This window comes from Sitophilus oryzae, unplaced genomic scaffold (genome assembly GCF_002938485.1).
Source record: "Sitophilus oryzae breed Bouriz unplaced genomic scaffold, Soryzae_2.0 scaffold_467_pilon_pilon, whole genome shotgun sequence".
In the NCBI taxonomy this organism is placed as follows: domain Eukaryota; kingdom Metazoa; phylum Arthropoda; class Insecta; order Coleoptera; family Curculionidae; genus Sitophilus; species Sitophilus oryzae.
The window spans coordinates 1,018,756-1,039,898 of record NW_022147048.1 but is presented as its reverse complement, the minus strand read 5'-3'; the positions used below and the strand labels follow the sequence as shown (position 1 = coordinate 1,039,898).

General features: G+C 31.4%; 1 protein-coding gene across 1 annotated transcript in view; it reads right to left on the bottom strand.

Annotated features, from left to right (window-relative positions):
• LOC115886104 (neurobeachin-like) overlaps positions 1-21,143 on the bottom strand; it is a 350,537-nt gene that overhangs the window by 77,648 nt on the left and 251,746 nt on the right. The window contains exons 3-4 of the mRNA XM_030905158.1: positions 17,516-17,642; positions 8,755-8,855 (exon numbers count right to left, since the gene is read on the bottom strand). Coding sequence (XP_030761018.1) covers positions 8,755-8,855; positions 17,516-17,642 — 228 coding nt within the window. The remainder of the gene's footprint in view (positions 1-8,754; positions 8,856-17,515; positions 17,643-21,143) is intronic.

The following is a 21,143-nucleotide window of genomic DNA, read 5'->3' as shown; positions in this document are numbered from 1 at the left end:
AGAGAACTGAATTGAAATATATTGAATGAAATATACAAGGTTAGTCTTTAAGTGCAAATATTTTTAGGGGTCAAAATCATTATTGATTTTAAATTATTTATACGCAAGCTAGATAGGGGAAAATAACACAATATAATAAGAGATGATATGCATTAGATAATAGCTCTTAGACTACCGTTCAAGATGAATTGATGTTAACTTGGTTTGTAAGATTTGGTTATTGTGACAAAGAATTTTGTTAAAGGTAAAGTAAATGTTTTCTCTCAACCAGAGACCTTAATACCTGCGGGTGGGGACCTGCTAACTAACAAAAATATCTTCATTTTTGAATGTAAAAATGTGGCATGTTTTGAATGTATTAAACTACAAATCTTGGTATGACAGTATTTGTATTATTATTACTCTTTTATTGAAGTTTAGAATAACATACTTGGATTCTTCGGAATAATGATCAAGGTTTTCTCTGTCGCGAATTCCAGGCAGAGTATGGCACTCCTTTCAATTCATTTAATAAAATACTTATTTTACTGAATTCGTAAATAGCCCTATTTAGGACTATTTACGAATTTAGCGTTTGATTTACATATTCTCAGATTTTCCTAATATTGCTACTGTCAAGCGCCATCCGAGGTAAGTCAGAATAAAAAGTATTCTTAACACAACGTAGGTCCATTTATTTTATTCAAACTGTTTGTTGCACATTTGGATAACATTTTCCTCTTCAACTTTGTTGAATGACCCTGGGTATGTTATATACTACCAGGGGTGCCGGCTGCGTAAGTGCTCGGGTGCTCCAACATCCACCAGAGGAAAACAGCGGGTGCGGAGCACCCACGAGCACGAGCCTCAAGACTAATCAGCTTTAAGCAACCTACCTCATTCATCGCAAGACGTCGCTCAAAAACTGTAGAAAGTTCTTTGGTAGATGCATGATGTGCAGCATACTGTGGCAGTTTTCAATTCAAGCAAGAGTATCTAGCTATTGGAAAAATGGCCATGTTCCTTGAATGAAGTACTTCCTAGCGTATTTTTCTTATTATCTTAAAACAAAGTAACTTGCACTTGGTTGAATGAAAATAGATTCAAGAGAAATTTTCGAATTTTTCAAGAGAACCAGTTTTATTAAGTTAATAAAGTTTTTCTTCAGGCAAAATATTTTCTTTTACGCTAAAAGAAATTCTCTTCCCACTAATTTGTTTTTTCAAGACCGATGACGACTTTAGTTCAAGTCTATCTTTTTTATCAGTGTACCCATGCTAAATGGATCCTGCGTTTGATCTCCGCATTTTGATTCTTTTTACCCAGCTTGATTTTGTGACCTATAATGGTCTACGTTTTCTATAACAACGTTGTCTACGGTAATGTTATGGCTATTGTTGATCATTATCTTGGTCTTCTTCAAGTTCATTTTAATGCCTGTATATTACATGTGACTAATTTAAATGGTAAGTTTAATTAACAGTCATGTTAACTAACTAATTGTTCTAAATTTCTTGCTTTGTTCCTCTAAACCTCCAGAAACCCCAAAATTCCAGAACTCTCCAACCAGTCACAAGGCAACAACACGGCGGACCCTTACAATTTCATTTTGGCAAGTCCGTCCTACCCGTCTCGCCTTTCAGTAAACAAATTATCCGTAAACCGAACAAGACTACAACAACAGCGGGGTAAAGTAGCCAGAGGCTCCCTCTAGATCCCTTCATAATCTTACTTAATTGACCAGTAAGTTCAGCATCATATCGGCCAAGGCAATATTGCCGCCTGCGCCTCCTGACAGATGACCCAGGGATTAATTACCATAAAATTGATGATAATCTAGTTTACGGCTGGGACTGCATGTTCGTATCGTAAGGAAGCTCTATACCCTTGCCTAATACGCGTCGCTGGGATGCATAATTTACTCTCACTTAGAATAATCAAATTTCATCGAAATTACTAATTTTTATGAAATTTGCTCTGAATATAAGGGAGAATAATTCATTTTTATAATTTTTAACATATGGACTAGAACGAATTATTTTTTTCCAATTTCCAGAAACGGATGATACTGATTAAAAATGGCGAATCTATCTTTCACCTAGAGAAATTGAAATATTTTATAGGCTTGGTGCGTTTTAGTTGATTTCGACAAATTCCGACCGCAGCGCTTCAACGGCAGAAATCAGAAATTATCAGTACCTGTTTCACGCCGCCGCCGCGCCGCCGCACAGTGGAACGAGCTTATGGGAGCGGCTGGACATGAGGTTTTTTACATGATACTTTCAATCTGGAAAACTTAAAATTATTTTCATATACTGTTTATATTATGTAAAGAGGGACGTCTTACATTATAACAAAAAATTGTTGCCTTACATAACTTAAACCATATATAGGGCGCTCCAAAAATATAGTGTGTTTTACCAAAACCAATTTTTTTAAAGCCCATAACTTTGCTTCATTGTTATCAATTTTTTTTTCGTTTTGAGATTTTTTGGAGAGGAGGAACTTTGAGTTTTATTAGAAAAAATATTTTTAATAGATTAATAATTTATTATATAGGGTGGTCAACAAAAATGAGCCTTTGAAAATTGCATAATTATTGCATTTTAATAAACGCGGTTTTAGATAAAGTTGATGTTTTCTGGACAAAATAATGTTAAAAAATAATGGTTTAGCATGTTTTTCGTTTCGTTTTTGAATATTTCAGCCAAGTGATAACCATATTAAATTACTGTATATTTGAAAATTATTTGAACGACTAGCGTTATTTGTTAATGTCAGGGTAAATGTCAAATAAGGCGTGCGGGAAAGTATCACTTTACGCATTTGTTAGAAAAATAACTATAGTAAAGTGGTAGAACACTAATTTCTCATGAACAAGTCATATTTGAGAATTATTTTTTTAATAGTTGTGCTTATAATAATAAAAACCGTAGATGTATCCTAAAAGGAGGGGGGGGGGGTGCAATGATTTGGATATTTATACATAAATGTTAAGAAGGATAGTACCTAATAATAATATCGAAATAACCATATATTTTTAAAGCCAGACTTGTTCAACCTATGTAAATTACTTAAAAGCCCTCTGGAAATAGTATCCATCGTATAGTTCAAAATTTGTTTTTTCAAAAAACGGCAAATTGGGGCAGCTCTTTTATATATGTTTATAATAAGGGTATTATGGTCTACTATATGCTGCTATTCTTTTTATGGTACCTTGCGGCACTTACTTCATATTTCTTGATGATTAGATCTGTAATAAAAATTCAAAACTTTTTAATTCAAAAATATATAGTAGGTGATTGATGAGATCTATGTACAATATTTTGGCAAAAATTCAAGAACAAAGAACGAGTTAAATTAAAAAAATAATATTTTTTAAAAAACCTACCACAGCTTGGGCAATAAAAAAAATCAAATTGTGGTAATATTTTCAACATTAATTAACCTTTTTGAAAACAGTTAATTAAACCTTTGTAAAAACGACAAAATACATTTTTGTTTTCTAAAAATTAGTTTTTAAGAGAGGCCTGACATTTGTTTTTGAAACTACCATATTCAGTTTTCCATTTTCCCAAAAAAAAATTTAGCCCCATGTCCAACATTTAACATGGACCCGTTCCATTGTGCGCCGCCGCCGTTATGTTGATCGCATTAAAATAATATTGAAATCGTGGTTTTGTCATAATATTTAAGTATTTTAGCTTTTTGCTAGTGCAGTTATTGAGACTATAAGACTATAATAACACTCAGGTACGTGGTTTGTGTGATGTAACGCTGTTTCGGGTAGTAAAAATAAATGAAAAAGAATGCGAACTAGGCGTTGTGTTGTGTTGTGACAATTTCAAATGAAGGGGTACACAGACGATACAATCGGTTGTACAACTGATCGTACGATAGGTTGGACGAAAAATCGTTCAGACAGATCGTAGATACTTTTGGCCAGAAACGTAACGACATTCTAAAGCGACTTTTAGGATGATTAGTTAAATGTTTTAAATGAATTAGTTCAGTGACTCAGTGTATGTTTGACTAGGCCACAAACCATATCAAAAAAAACTAATTTTCGAAGTTCTAATGTTGTATCCCCAAGTAGCATTTTTACGACTTGCGACCACATGTTTACTAAACACAACGTTGGATTAGTTACAAAAAATAGTTAGCTCCCTACCTTTGGTATTAAAATAAATTTAAACGTTTTTATAACGTTGTGCCGACGTTGGACTAGTACTACAGCAAAGTAGAAGCTTCTGCGACGTCGAATAAACGTTGTCTTGTAACCTTTTTTTGCTTAAGTGATCTTTAGGTGATTCGGACAACGTAGTTACAACGTTGGACAATATAGAGTTTTCCGACGTCAATTTCAGGACCTATTCCAACGTTATGCAAACGTCGTCTGGTTTACTAATTCCAACGTTGTTTAGATTTCCTTATTCTTACGTTGGTAGGACGTCGAGTCACCACCTTTTTGCAACTGTATTGAACCATAACCTTAAATCTTAAATTTTCACTTCATTGTTCTGTTCAGTCAAACAGTTCAGTGCTGTTTTTGTTTTAATAAAAAAAAAACTTAATTAAAATGGGACATAAGAAAGGTACATATAAAACTAAATTTAAATATACATCGACATATATTACCGATAGTTTATCCACTCCCTCGTTTATTTAGATTATAGAGGACGGCACAAGCTAGACTGTAGGATGACTAAATTAGGCAATTTTGCGGCTAGTATACTACCTGTTAAGGCCGAACTGCGACTTTATTAGTCCAGTATGCGACTACTCGAACTACTCCATCTTAATCTCCAAAACAACAAAGCGAAAGCCGCCATGTTGTTAAATAAGAAAATGTTTCGTTCCTAAAATAGCAATTCCTGCTTTTTGAATACATTAACTTGAAATATTTGACCCTAAAAAACACCCGGAAACAATTTTTTCGACTGCGAATAAATTATTCTCATTTTACTAAAAAAAAAATTCAAGAAAATTTTTAAAACTTCTTTAATTTTAAGGCCCAGTATTTTTCAAAGTAGAAACAATACATTTATCAATAAAGTTGTTTGCGTTTAACTTTTTTGCCTTGGGTAACGAGTTACAGAGTCGGTTAAGGTGTTTCAATAATTATGATCTTCAAACATCCTCCACACTTAAATACTTTTGTTTTGTTTTCCTTTACTGTCATCTGACATATGTCTCTAACTAAATCATAAAAATAATATTTTTACTATAATTATCCCAAGTTAGGATAAAACGCGACTTAGACGCCATATTAGTTTTGTATTTCTGTAAATTAGGAGTTTAAACAACGTTGCAGTTTGTACTAAATTAGGCTTCTAGCCAACGTCGGTATCCAACGTCGTTTCGACCCAAAAACTATTCTCCAAACTAGTGCAGACTAGGGTTGGCACGAGGTTGTACCGACGTTGCGCCCCGACGTTTGGTCGCGTGACACAACGTTGTCCCGACGTCCAAATGCTGCTTGGGTCTGGATTTATTTATTTCATTTTTCTCAGCAACACTTCATAGCTGGAGTTCCGTTTGTGTTTATTGAAACATTCCTCACTTTTAACATTCCATAAGCACGAATGGTCTCTATAAATTTCAATAAATACTGTCCAAAACTGCCTATTTTCCTCCATGATGAAACACCACAATCTCACTACATGATGTATTTTTGTATTAACATAGTGGCAACAAGTCGGTGAAAATGCCACAGACGTTCTAACTTGTCGTTGATCCAACCGCGTCTTAACGACAAGTTGGACGACAAGCCCACAGACGTTACGATTATCGTTCAAACAGTTGGATCAAACCAAATCGTCCAACGTGTTGTACACCACATTGGATCGTCTGTGGGCCGTTTTAATAAAATTGCCGAAAATAAGAGCGTTGTTGGTTGCAATAAAATTCAACAATTCAACTTTCCCGAATATTCAATTCTCCCGAAACAACATTTTATAGCTTCATAGTTTCACACACCGATTTGATCAAAAGCAAAAATGGATTCAAGCAGTTCGACGAAACAAATGAGTAAACAAAGTGGTCGTTGCATAATCAAAAAATTAAATAGACATATTAAAGGATAAAATATATTTTTGTTAGTCGACTAGTGATTAAATGTTTTATGAACATTAAAAAAATTATAATTATGTACCTTTAAAACATTTCATTATAGCCGAAATAGCTCCAATTATGCCCCACTAGTTTACTAGTGGGGCATAAAACTATCCTCCGGTGATTAAAACTATCCTCGCTACCCGTAGTTGAACTCATCTAAAATGTTTTTTTTAACTGGAATAATAAATTATAATACACGTTAGAAGATATTAATAGTTCCTTTTTTTATCAAAGAGTTATCCAAGAGTTCTAAAGATATCAAAATATTTACATTTTTATTTTTATTTTTAGAATTTTCGCAAATTATACTGCCTAACACTTTTAGTATAATTAAATATCCATAATGCGTTAAAAAAAAAACGATTGCATCGTTTTTGACTAAAATAGTTTTGATCTTTTTGTCTGCGTCTAGCCAAATTGATATAGTAAACGCTACGAATGTTTGGGAGTGATTCATCGATCGCTACCATGTGAACTAATCTGTTCAAGGTCACATAAAACTTAATTCCAGTGCCGTGGTGTTTCAAGTCATGTAATAATCAATACATAATCTGTAGTAATTTGTTGTTTTAACTGTCAAAGTCTTGTCAAAACATATATTTGGTTATAAATATAAAATGGAATGCCCCATTGGTTGCACTGCAAGCACACCAATGGACGGACGCACAAAAACGAATCAATCAAAGAAACGCGATATAGTGTCGTCTTTGTCAATCACGCTAGCATTTTAGAATAAGTAGGAGGAGCGCAGGCAGATGATTAGACCGGGCCTTTAAAAACCTACGTCTGCGGTAAAAATTTACGTTTTTAATGTAAAAATGATAGCGCGCGTGTCGATTCTAACTTGATCAAGCGATAAATTACTCCCAAACATTCGTGGCGTTTACGCTAGTCGTATATAACGGTGTTGTCACAATGTCAGAAAAAATGACAGGAAACACAATTTGCCTGTAAATGACAGACTCAACTGTCACTGGCAGGGATAATCCAGTTAGACAAACTCTGGATATTGTGCAAACGATAGGAGAGATCAACTAAAGCTGCCCAACTAATTTAAACAGAGAACAGAGAAAGCGACGAAATGCTACACTGCATTTATCAGGTTTAAATTCGAGTCTAAAAAAGTAGCACAATACTCCAATTCTACTGTCTCTCTAGTCGATTTGTTAGTGCCGTTTCCAGGCTCAATAAAAACGAAAGAAAAGTTAACGAAACAAACAAGGCGAAACGCGAAAGTACACTGATAAAAAAGATAGACTTGAACTAAAGTCGTCATCGTTCTTGAAAAAAAATATTTAGTGGCAAGAGAATTTATTTTAGCGTAAAAGAAAATATTTTGCCTGAAGAAAAACTCTCTTGACTCAAGAAAACCGGTTCTCTTGAAAAATTCGAAAATTTCTCTTGAATCTATTTTCATTCAACCAAGTGCAAGTTACTTTGTTTTAAGTTAATAAGAAAAATACGCTAGGAACTACTTCATTCAAGAAACATGGCCATTTTTCCAATAGCTAAATACTTTTTTGATGAAAAATAATAACGACACGCAAAGATGATGACGAAGGACGGTATATACAATCAGTCGGCAGTCCGATCAGTCGTACGTCGTATTTCATAGGTTGCACATCATAGTACGCACGGGTTTTGTTGCTTGGAATTTTCCACTTGGAATTTTGCATAATTTGCTTTTTAAACGCATATCGTATGACAAATTAGTGATCGTTATTAACATGCATTTGTCATTTTTATGGACAAATTTTAGGATATATGGATTCTTTAAAGGAGTTTCTGAAAAAATAGAAATTAGAGCATTTATTTGCTATATTTGAAGGTAAGAGACATTTACCTAATGCACCTGTTTAGATAATGCATGCATGACTATAGATAGAATAAGAATATAGGTATCGATTTTTTTATGCAAATAATTACAAAAATTTTAGAATTTCAAGTCGTCGTATAAAATTCAAAATGTGACCAAAGCTTATAATTTCAATAATTTATTTGCTTTACTTTGATTAATCGTGATGTAACATTTTTTTGTAATTTGTAGAGTGATGAACCACCCCAAAAAATACCAAGGAGTGAAGAAGCAGAAATAACTACTATCGAGGAAAATAATATCACTTTACTTACTACAGACCAGGAAAACCTAAATTTATCAGAAAATAATATACCTCGTAATATGCCTGTATATGATCAAAATAAATTTTAGTTGAGTCAATAGTATTCGCTATTGGATTAAGAAAAGTGTCTCATTAATCAAGAAATGTCCCTTTTCAATCAAGAATTTTTGCATGAATCAAAGAGACTATTGTTCTTGTAGCAAGAACTTCTTTGCATATTCATTTTGAATCAATAGTGAAATACTTTGGATAGATAGATTCTTCTATTCTCTAAAGAAATTTTTTAAAGCTTATGAAAAGCTAGTTAATGCTTTGGGCAAAGAAACGTCGTTCTTGGCCCTATTGAAAAGCGCCAATCTTTTGGGTCAAAGTCATATGCATTTCGACTGAGAGATCCTTTTTCTCAGTGTATATATATTTTACAGCGGCTATTGCCTCCTTTATTTTTCGCCAGGATAATAATTTATAAATAGAACTTTCGGTTCATTTTATTCGTTGGAAAATAAAACAAAAAGTAATACCGGAAGCCGGAACTTACCCATTTTCCATTTGATGCTTTCATTGCGCCGAACAGCAATTTTAGTTCTTTCACCGTGATGCTGTAGCTAGCCAGAACGCCCAACATTTCTATGAGCAAATCTGAAAAAGGAAATAACCAGAATATAATGCCCTGTAATTTTAGAAATTACTGTGATTTTCCTCGAAATATTTTTGATATTAAAGAAAATTCCTGTGTCCCATTAGAGTGGGCTTTGAAAGTACATTTTGGTGAATAGGACAAATATAAAGAGTTCAATCAACAAATATTGGTGTTAGTTCACAAATTATCTAGAAAATCCCGAAATGAAAATGAATGTATCTCGAAAACAAAACATTTTAGTACTAAACAAACTTTTTTACTTATTTTTATCAACGAAATATGTTGCCGAAGTTTCCCGATTACAATTGGGACCACTTTATACAGGGTCTTAAATAAGCGAGAATATTTTCAGGGCTGGTAGATCTAGATAAAGGAAACCGTTTCTCTTTACCGTTTTTCAAATAAGTTTAAAATAACGATTACGTGGAAAATTAAAATTTAGATTTTTTGCTTAAATTTTGAGGACACTGGATCTTTTCTGGATTTTCTTTCTTGTAAATTTCATCTACTACCTATGTTGCTATATTATCAAAAAAGGGTATTTTTTTACCAAAAAACTAAAAAAAATTCCAAAATTTGTTTCAAAACTTTTTTTTTTGCGAAAAAACCTTTTTTAAAATTATATTTTAAAATAATTCTCCTAATAATTATCGTATCCCTAAATATAATTATTAGAATATGCCGGTAGTATTTTTCTCGATTATCTTCAGCCCAAGTAGTGTAAAGGTCGAATGTGGCTGTACTAACGACTGTATCGTTTTATGCTAAATAATTTGTATATATATATATATATATATATATATTTGTAAACTTTTATATATATATATATATATATATATATATATATATATATATTTTTTTTTTTTTTGGAACTGGACTTTTCTTGGAACTTTAGTTTCGGAGATATTAATTTAATCGGACTTTTTTAAGAAAATTAATTTTATTTTTCAGAAACTATTTGAGACAGAGTTTACCAAAAACGATTTTTATATCTACTAGTGGGTAAATGAATTTCTAGATATATTACGAATTTTTTTGGAACTTTAGTTTCGGAGATATACATTTAATCGGACATTTAAAAAAAAATAATTTTATTTTTCAGAAACTATTAGAGACAGAGTTTACCAAAAATGCTTTTTATAACTACTAGCGGGTAAATGAATTTCTAGATATATTACAAATTTTCTTGGAACTTTAGTTTCGGAGATATATATATATATATATATATATATATATATATATATATATATATATATATATATATATATATATATATATATATATATATATATATATAGAACTAAATATATTAAACTAAAAGTATTGGGCGAGACAAAATACAGAGAAAAAACACAGTTGTAGATGCATAAAGTTAATGATTATATCAATGTGAAATTTTGTTAATTATTTTGTTTAAGTTGTGAAATTTTGATAATTATGGTAGTAATATTTTTGAGATAAAATTATGTTAAAATGATGATTACGTTAAGTAAAAAAGATTATAGAGAAATATAATATAATTAAAGCAAAGAAAGTTTAAAAGAGAGTAATTAGTATTTCATTATATAATTGTTAATTCCTATACGATGTTAAATTATAGTCATCACGAGAAATAAATTCTAGAACTGATGTCGCACATTAAACAGCGCACTGTAAAAATTAAAGAACACATGGTATATATTTTTAAAGTAATACTGTTACAAAAGGTAATGTGTGTCACGTAAATTAGAATCTAGATAATATTTTTAAATATTAAACCAACATAATAAAGTATAAAGTTAACCACTATACTTAAAATCAGTACAAGATTGATTTAAAACAGAAACTGTAAAATATGTAGTTGACAAACAGATTGTAGTAGAACATAAAGTTAAGAATTAGCTGATCGATATTATCTTCGTGCAATCTTGTCTTAAGCAGCAAGAGCGTGAGGTGAGACCTGCATCTCTACTCTTTTCCGGCGTTCACTGTTGGATAAGACACCAAAACTGGGATCAGGGAGAAAAAGGCATCCCGAATGAATAAACCACAAACTACAGACTAATCTTATTCTAAGCATTCCTCTGAGGACCCAGATGGCTTAAATTCCTATGGGACGTACTATTGCCCTCCTAGGAAAACATCGGAGATGGGAGTAGGACCCTATTAAACATCATGAAAATTAGAACACAAGTTTCCAGAAAAATCTTTCTATAAACTCACCTCGAAATATTTCCAGGGTTTCCATGACCCTGGAAATCACCCCCCCCCTCGAAATTAGCGAAATGATAGCAGAGTTGCCAAGTGAACCAAACTAAACAAAGCAGTTCAAAATTACCAGGGTTGGATCGGAAATGACCAATGCTTGCAATATATACCGCTTTGGTCATTTTAGAAGTGTGGTCTGGATTTTAACGTGTAAGACAGTGATGTAGGCAGTTTAATGAAAAATCAAATGTATTAAAAAGAAATAAAAGTGGGTCGATACATTTCTTCTATGCCGCATTGCCGGATTTTGCACCAAAATTTCAAACCGCACAAATGGGCCTTTATGGAAAATGTTGCATCTAGGGATGAAACCTTATTTTTCACAATTTTTGTAATAGTAATGTAATAGATTATATTTAGCTTAGATATAATATCTTCATTTCAGTAGTATAAATGAAAGTTTTTATATTTTTTTTTCTACACAAATTTTCCTACAAACGTAAAAACCGGCAACACTGTATGCCGTTTTAAATTTTCTCTCTGTCTCTTAACCGGTCATTTATATTATTACAGACCACACTTCTAAAATGACCAAATCGGTATAAAAAAATGTAAAAAATCAAAAACGTTACATTATAAAAGCAAACACCTTCAGAAAAATTATACTGAATCACAGACGAGCATGCAAAAACACTTCAAAAAAAGAAAATTTCCATAACCCGCCAGTACAAGGACAAAATAAGAAAGAAAACGACACACTAAAGCGAGAAACCATCTCCAGAATGCGTACGAACTTCGTAGCTAATATAGCCAAAACACTTCGTAGATAATATAGCAAATTAATGCAAATAGATGTAAGCAAACTTTGTAGGGAACCCTCTCGAGTTGTCTTAATCTTGTTAGCTTAACTTTTCGCCAAACAGAAGACATTCTCGGGACAGTGAGTGGGAGTTGTTAAAAAGAGAGCAACACCAATGAGGGAAAAGATAAACACTGGCGGCTAAAACGACGAAATGCGGTTTCATATTAATTATATTTTGGAAAATGGTAGAAATAAAGGGTCGCTTAATATTTATCTTAGATAAAGCAACTGAATTAATTGACTTTCTGTTCAAAATTCATTACGGAGTGGAAGAACTAATAAAAGGGAAGGTAACACAAAGGAAATGTATTTATCTATAATTTAAATTGGAAAAATTTAAGGGGAAATGAAAATTATGAATGATAGCGCTCGAATTGTTGACCCAAATTACGTTTTATCTGACACCGGTAAATTAATTTTTAGAGACTTTTTTGACTTAATAAAACTAGTTGTCAAAAGTACATTAATAAGAGAAATACCACTATGTTATAAATTTTACTGTAAAGAGTGAGTCAACAATAAAGTTCATTATCTCATTTGTTTCGAGGTTTACAAAGAAATGTTAAATATAAAAGTTAAAGGGCAGGTTAAGAAACCCATTTTAAAATTATTGTAGAGTATACAGGGTGCTTCAAAAAAGTGTGGCGGATATAACATATTATGCTTTTTTTAAATGCAACCACGCTATTTTTTATTTTACTTTTAGATTATACAACATTTTACAATTTTAGATTATACAACATAGACACCCAAAATTTCATTCAAAACAAGCTAATGGTTCTTAAAATATCTGAAAAAAAGTGTTTATTTTTTTAAAGTTTGATGCCCTCTAACTAGCGATGGGAACTATCGAATGAATTAGACTATCGAATGGTTAATGAATGAATGATTTCAACTATCGAATGGTTTTATTCGAATAAAATCATTCATTCATTTGTAAACTAAAGCATATATGACAACCTCGCCGTGCGACTAAATGGTTATCGTTGAGCCACGACTATCGAATGCTTTTGATAAATGAAATTTAGTATTCGTTTGAATTTTGTATGCGTCAGTGCATTATTGGTTCTTCCAAATTTTTATAACTTCGCCGTATAAATACTGTGCTATTTTTGCGTTTATTAAAATTGTTAAAATACTAAAATAGTAGTTATTTTTTAATTTTATTTATTGACGATTGTGTGCATGTGCAGGTGGTCAAAATTTTTCCGATAATTTGTGTGGTTTTCCGTAGTCCGATCTTTCAATTATTTCATTTTATATGGTATATGGTCTATTTTTTAACGGGAAATTTTGAGAAGTAGCAATTTTTAAGAGAGATGAGATGAACTTAATTTTAAAAATTAATTTTAAAAATACATATTTGTATTTTAGATGTTTTAATAATACTTATGAATTAGTTGGAACTTAATAATTATATTTAAGTAATGTGGTTAAATAAATGGTTATCGAACTCAAACTATGGGGTGAGAAAATTAAAATGAAAATTTTACACGTGCCAATTTAAAAAAAAGTTAACGATGTTTGTATTTTGTTTATGCTAATTCTCTTACATGTAGTTTTTTGCGAAGAAATATTTCATTTATTTTTAAAGTAAATGCCAGTAAAAGTAAATATAATTTTTAAATAGTAAATAAAGCACCTAATATAAATAATTTTGATTTCTAATTTTTTATTTATATTTTCCTTCCATTATACCGCTTGCTTAGAAAATTAATAAATGTTTATATTTCATGATTTTAAAATTTGTTGTTAATATAACAAATTAGTTCTGTAATTATTATTATTTAATAAACCAACGATGCCAAAAATTAGAGACTATATTATTTTTAAATAGGATCTAATATAAATAATTTTGACATCTAATTTGTTGTTTATATTTTGCTACTACTTAAAAAATATTTATATTAAATGATTTTAAATTTTGTTGTTAATAGGTATAACAAATTATTACTGTTATTATTATTTATTAAACCAGTCTTTGCTTAAAAACATTAAAAATAATTTTCCTGCATCCAAAATAACAAGTATTATTGCAGTGTAACAACAGAATATTAATAAAAAATGCAGAATATATATAGACATACTATCCCTAACTAACTAAAGCCAAACAATAATATTCTTTGCTAATATCAACTAATACAAAAATATGGCAACAGCGCCCTTCATAATGTATTTTCTGTGTAAATACTAGCACCTCAATAAAAAAAATAATGTGTCCTTATCTATATATGACTCCGCAAAAAATCAAAAATGCCGGCTTCTTTCATAGCATTGCCACCAACCGCTTTCTCGGAAAAAAACCTACTTCGCCGGGCGACAACTAAAATTCAGTTAATATTTTATTATAATCGATCTTGACGAATAAATGAATTTCATAAATGAATGAATTTTATAAATGAATGAATTTTATAAATGAATGGTTTTTGCTGCCGAATTACTAGAATACAATATTTCAAGGCAGATGACGGATCTATTCGATAATTTTTATTCGAATAGTTTTCAACGAATGTTTTCTTACTAACTATCGAATTATTCGAATGAATTGCAACTATCGAATGTTTCGATAGTATTCATTCGATAGTTCCCACTACTACCTCTAACTGACAAACGAAGCTCTTTTGTATATAGATAGATAAACCGTGTCTAATGAACTTATTTTGATTTCAAAAGTACGTAGTAGTTCTATGTCCACGGAATATTGGGACACACTGTAGATTAAAATTAGAGGAATACATTACAGAAAAAATCCGATATATCTGAAATTAAAAAAAAATGATTTTCAACTTAAATAACTCAGTTGTTTTAGAATGGGCTCTTTCACAAAAAAATAAAAAACCCAATTCAAGGACAAAATCTGAAATAGAAGACTATTTTCAGTATATTTATCCAAAAAAAAAATAGTTCCATGACATTGAATAATTTTTTTATAGGCCCTCAAAATTGCTTTAATTTGAAATAATTATTAAATAATTTTAAAGTGCCAATTGATGACGTATGAAAAATACGCCCAATCACATTGCAGAACCGTGCTCGAGCGCCAGCCAACAACTGGCAACATTGCGATTTGATTTGACCAGCACCACCTTAACTCAAGGCCAATCAACATGATATGGGCAAGGCAAATATGGCGGCGAAGGCAGCGCATTATTAAATTGTTTACCTTCAACCTGAAAAGCCGGTAGTGGTTTCTCGTTCCGATTGCATACCAGAAATAATTAATTATCTCTAGTTTGTTGTGCTTCTGCAACACGTTTGTTTAGTTCTTAGTGTTCAGTGCATGGTGTGATCAGAAATTGTGTTAAAATATCAGTGTAATAAAAATCCAAACCAGACATTCCACATAAGGAACTTCAAATTTTTGTGCTTGTCGTACTCCTCTATTATTAATTATTTTAAGGTAAGAACTAGAAGTATTTATCAAGATATTACACCTAAATGAGTAAAAAGCCTTCGCCGCCAGTCTGCATAGTACTTTATAATGGTTACTTACAATAATCAACAGATAGGTATTAAAGGGTAGGTATTAACATTTTATTGTAGCATGCCTTTTACATGCTCTGTTCCAAATTGTCACGGGAATTATAGAGGGGGTCCCAAGGTTTCTGCTTTTAAATTCCCCAAAAATGACGAGCTTTGTAACAAATGGTTGACTGTTATTAAATGTGATAATTTCACTCCTACTAGTAGTTCTCGGGTAAGAGAAGTGCATTAAATATGCATCAAAAAGGCCAAAGGCCAAAGCCTCTGTTACCCTAGTGAGGATGTAGTTACGGCTACTGCTTACACTTACCTCACTATAAGTAAAATATTGTAAGAAGAATCAAGCTTTTTACATCAAAAAGATCACAGAAAGATATTGACAACATTGACATTTGAAAAAACATTCACATACGTCAGAATTTATTATTAAATCCATCTTGTTCAGAATATCTAAACTATGGTAGGTAAGTGTTTGCAATTGAATATTTAGTTTATATTGCTATTTTCTGTCATATATTTCCGGTTATTTCTTTTTCCGATGATTTTGGGCACCCTGTATATGCTACCTCAAGTTTGAATATTTTAACTTTCTTTCTGAGAAAGCAGACCTTTTTATAAAAAGTAACTAACTGATGTTTTCATAAAAGTAATAATACAAAAAAATCCATACTTACGTGGAGAACTTTAGACTCCCTGTATATTAAAAAATTAGTGAAATATTACGTAATCTAACCTGACATTTGTGTGAAAAATGTCTATTTGGAAATAAAACAGGTTTTAAAATACGCGCCAAATAAAGTACTTCTATCTCCGCCATATTGGAAAAGGTTGAATGGCCTGGTGTCGACGTGGTGGTGGGTCAGCATGGTGGCCCGGCCGCGGCCGTGTTGCCGCTTTTCAACATGCCAGGTGTGACATATTAAAAATAAAGTGCGGATTTTAATTCTGGGCTTTTTTGTTTTTATTTATTTTCTTAAGAACGACTTCAAATTTTTCGAAAGTGAGACAGCAGAAAATTCTATAATTAATTGCTTTTTTCAATTATGCTAATTTCAAAATATAGTGAAAGAGCCAATTATTTGAAAAATGGTAAAAAGAAAATATGTTACTTTCATCAAGATCTACCAGCCCTATAAAAATGTTTGCATTTATTTTAAACTCACCCTGTACTTATGAAATTTACATACCAATGCACTGTATTCTCATATTTAATTTTCTCTGAAACGGCATGGAAATTTGGAACAGTGTAAACGGGATTAATCATTTTACAGCAAGCAAAATATTAATGAAGTATGCATTTTTCTTAAAACGGTATTAATAAAAAAGTTTTTCCTAATCTAAAGACGATCCAGAAATAAAGATATAGATATACATTTTACTATTATCACAAAATCAAATGCATCATAAATAAAATTAAAATATTAAAATCATATGTATTGCTCATGCATCTGTAGATGTTAGTAATGTATGGCAATCGCTTCTTTGATTTTAAAGAACATAACATAAATAAACATAACATACGTAAAATTTAAAAATAATCATACAGAAAGTTTGGGATTTTTGGTTTTACCTTATTAAGTAATTATTGTTATCAGGTAGTAATTGTTAATTTTGAAGTTTAACTTAATATAATGTCATTTTAACAGAACGTCAACAGTTTCTTGTAGATGTATCTGTTTTAAAAAAGTAAAGTGTTCTCGAATAGTTGAATTTAAATATTTTAAATAGTTTGTTTCTTTATTCTTTGTATTTTTTTGCTTCCGACGACGGAAAGAGATAAACTTTCCGAAACGTTAAGCATTTTTTTCTTTGTTAGGCAAATTTGTATAACTGATGGAAACATAACTTCTGGTTTAACGCAGAAGTGTTTACAAAAAATTATAAAACTATTTTACTTTGTAGATTTTTCTTGCAGAGCAGTGGCGAAATACCCATAAAGGATTTTTTTGGAGAGATGAATCCGCCACATAAGTATAGACATTTTTTACCATTCGTTGCTAATACCAAAAAGATTTAATATTCAGAGAGCAGTGGTGAAAACGGATGTATAAGTCAAAATCACTCCGCGAAGATCGTGTTAAAGGCACGTTTTAAGTAGACCATTCGAGATGATTTTTATTATATTACCTGCTACTACGGCGTCGGCATATCGGAGTCTCTTGAGGACGTGCTCTATAAGGCCCACGTCGGTACAGGCCTGCAGATTCCTCACGCTCTTCCGCAGGATGGCAATGAAAACGCTCCAAATCTCCGCCTGCAAAGATAAGATAAAAATTATGAGGTTTCGTGTGATTTACTGCGGAGCTGCAACTAATTTAATTTGTGAATAGAATAATGTAGAACAGAGGTTCCTATTTTTTTCGTAGATCACTTTCAAAATTTTACTCATTTTGGTAGTACCTGCTGCTACATCTCTAACATATTTGGTAGTGTATATGGAACACACAGAATATGAAATACAAAATTAGTTAAAGAGTAATTTATAGCTTAGTCTCTTGTATTTTAATTGCCTGTAAATTTCATGTCTCCTGTCTTTTAATTCTGGGTTTAATTTTTTTTTCAACAGAAAATTTCACACCTCTACTTTTCAACCAATAACATGCTTTAATGTTGACTAGTTACCATGGCAACTGAAAAAATTTCCGGAAATTTTTTCGAGGCGCCACGAAACTTTAGTGGAAATTTTTTGACAGTTGAAAAGGTAAACATAAGATCTACAATCATAATGTGAATGAACTACAATGACATTTCAATAATTTTTTTGTATTCGTCACTGGTTAAGGCTGAAGCACTCACTTTTCTTTTTGCTGAATCTCTCTGTAGTATTTTGCGCTTAGCATCGCGTGCAGCTCTGGCGGTCACAAATTCCACATCAGAAAACGGATTAAATTTTATTTTATATTTTTCATAATAAATTTCTTGCAACTGCTTAGCAGTAGAGTTCCACATCACTTTGACCACACTTTCCTTATAATTTTCAAAATTTTTCTTTTTCATATTAAATGCGTAGTCCTCCAGTATAGTAGCCAGCTGTACTACACTCATACACTCATGAATATTATACGACTTTTCATCACAAAATTCAACAAACTGTTTCCATACACTTGATTTTGATTTTCGGGTGTTATCTGGTTTTATATTTTCAATTTCTTCTTTAATGACTTGTTGATTTACTTTTCCAAATCGCGACATTTCGCTATACACTTCTTACTCTACGTACAGACGTTTTAAAACTAGTAATAGCTTAATGACAGAATCGCAAACAAAAATGACAAAACACATAATATGTCAAAAACATCAATACCTTGGCCATCTTAACAAATTGAAATTATTTTAAAATGTCATGTTGGAAATTGAAATTATTTTAAAATTGTCATGTTTAGGAAAATTATCCCTCGTCTTCGACTCGGGATAATTTTCAAAATATTCGTGCCCTCAAAAAAATTTCCGAAAATAATTTAAGCTCTTGTGATATTATAAGTGAAAATTAATTTTAATTAAATTAGTTTACATCCATCTTTATTTTTTTATGTAATCTCTAGGATCTCCTTACTATACAAGGTGGCCCAAACTGTATTCCGGAAACTGCAGCAGCATATTCTGCAGATAAAAATAAAAAAGTTCGTATAAATGTATGTCCGAAAATACTTAGTTTCGGAGATACAGGGTGTAGAAGTTTAATTTTTATTTCAATTTTTTCCAAATAATTTATGAAGTAACGTCAATATTTGGATGAAAATTGGTGTCTGGGAGTTTTTTGATATGAGAAACTTGATTTTGATGTCAATATGACACCTATTTGTAGAGGGCTCAACCTACATATTTTTAACTGGTTTTTAACTATTCAAAATAGTTAAAACGCATATAGGTGATGGCGCCCCCTACAAATAGGAGTCATATTGATATCAAAAAAAAATTCTCATGTCAAAATACTCCCAGGCGCCAATTATCATCAAAATATTGATCTTACTTCAGAGATTATTTGGAAAAAATCTAGCAAATTGTCGTCACGGACAATCTGTGTCAATCAAAATAGTAATTAGGTACTAATTAGCTCGAGTTTATCAAAACAAACAGAAATAGTACAATGAGAGAATATAAATATATCAATTTATTCTGGTAGACTATACCAGTTCATATAGAGATTTGAATATTTTTTGATGCAAATAATTAAATCTATTTGCAAATCTCTAATCAAAGTGAAACTTTCAAACTGACAGTTTCTAAGTAGGAATAAATCTCACGCTAATTATTGACTACGGCGATAAAGTTTCTATTTGGTGGCCGGAAAATTTAATCGGAAACTTTTAGTTCCAGTCCTGAAGAAGATGCTGCTGTAAACCATTCGGAAAGAAAGCTTTTAGCGAGTTAGAATACTTAGAATTTCCTTTTGAGTTGTTTCAAGATACAGTACATCAAAATTGCTTTTTTTGTATTTATAATAATATGAAATAAATTTCTATTTTTAATTAATTTAAATTAATCTGTCCGCTAAATATTTGTTTATTATGATAACCCTTAACTGGTTCGGTAATAGATATGTATCATAAACGGTCCGGCGTAGTCTGTGGGACTACGCCTTCTAAAAAGTGAAAAAAACACACAAAAACTAAAAAATAACAAATTTTTATTTTATTATATATTATATTATGTATTATTGAACTAGACAAAAATGGGTTCAATTAATATAAACTTTAAGAAAATATAGTACAAAATAAAATTACATACATATAAATTTGAAAAAAAAAACAATTAGATTTTTACTAAGCTCTAAAAAATAAAACCAAATTACTAACAGTCATTACAATACAGAAATATGTTTTTAGTACTATATATAAAAAAAATAAGCTATAAAACTGAAGTTAATGAAAAGGTTTTTAGTTACAGCATGAGGCAAAGTTCATTGTTTTCCTGAACATGTTTTACAAAATGGATTCGTACATTCTAGGCATTAAAAATAATTAAACTAGGACATAACATTGTCTTTAACTAGGATAAGAACTCTGGGATAAGAATATCTCCGTGGGCGTGCTGTGGTTGTACAGGAATTGCAAGTATTCTACCAATTCTAAAGTATATTTCTCTTGGAATATTGGACATTGTCAAACGCATTTGTCTGGCAGATTGTCATATTGTCACTGTCACAATCCTCATCATATCATTTTAATAGAGTTTCTTCATAACTAGAGTCTCCTAAACGCACTCTTTTCGAAGGCCCGGCCATATTTTGCTAAAGTTCGTCAAACACAAAATCTTACGCAAACGGTCCGGCGTCGTCTGAGAGACTACGGCTTAAGTAACTTCTGCCAGAACTTCTAAAAAACTAATCCAGTTTGGGCATAAATATGGCTATCAGTAGTTGACCGAGAGGGGGAGGATTAGCTGGAACGCCAATTGTGTGGGCGGTCCCAGTAACTAATGAGAATGAGTTAATTATTTGGCGTAGTCTGTCAGACGACGCCGGACCAGTTAAGGGATAAGATACAGAAAGATATATTATCTGAGAAAAAAAGAGGATATCCTACAAAAAGAAATAAGATCCCGTCAAAAACATAAAATATAAAAGACTGCAAGTATGGCAATGCAGTTTTCCACTACAAAAAGTTGAGATGTCTCATGTAAAATCAAGTCAGTTATTTTAGTTAGAGTCTATTGAAGAATCAACAACTTTGTCATAAATTGTTGTCTACTCAATTATCTATCAACTATAATCAAGTATCTATCATCAATATTAAACATCTTTATTTCTATAATA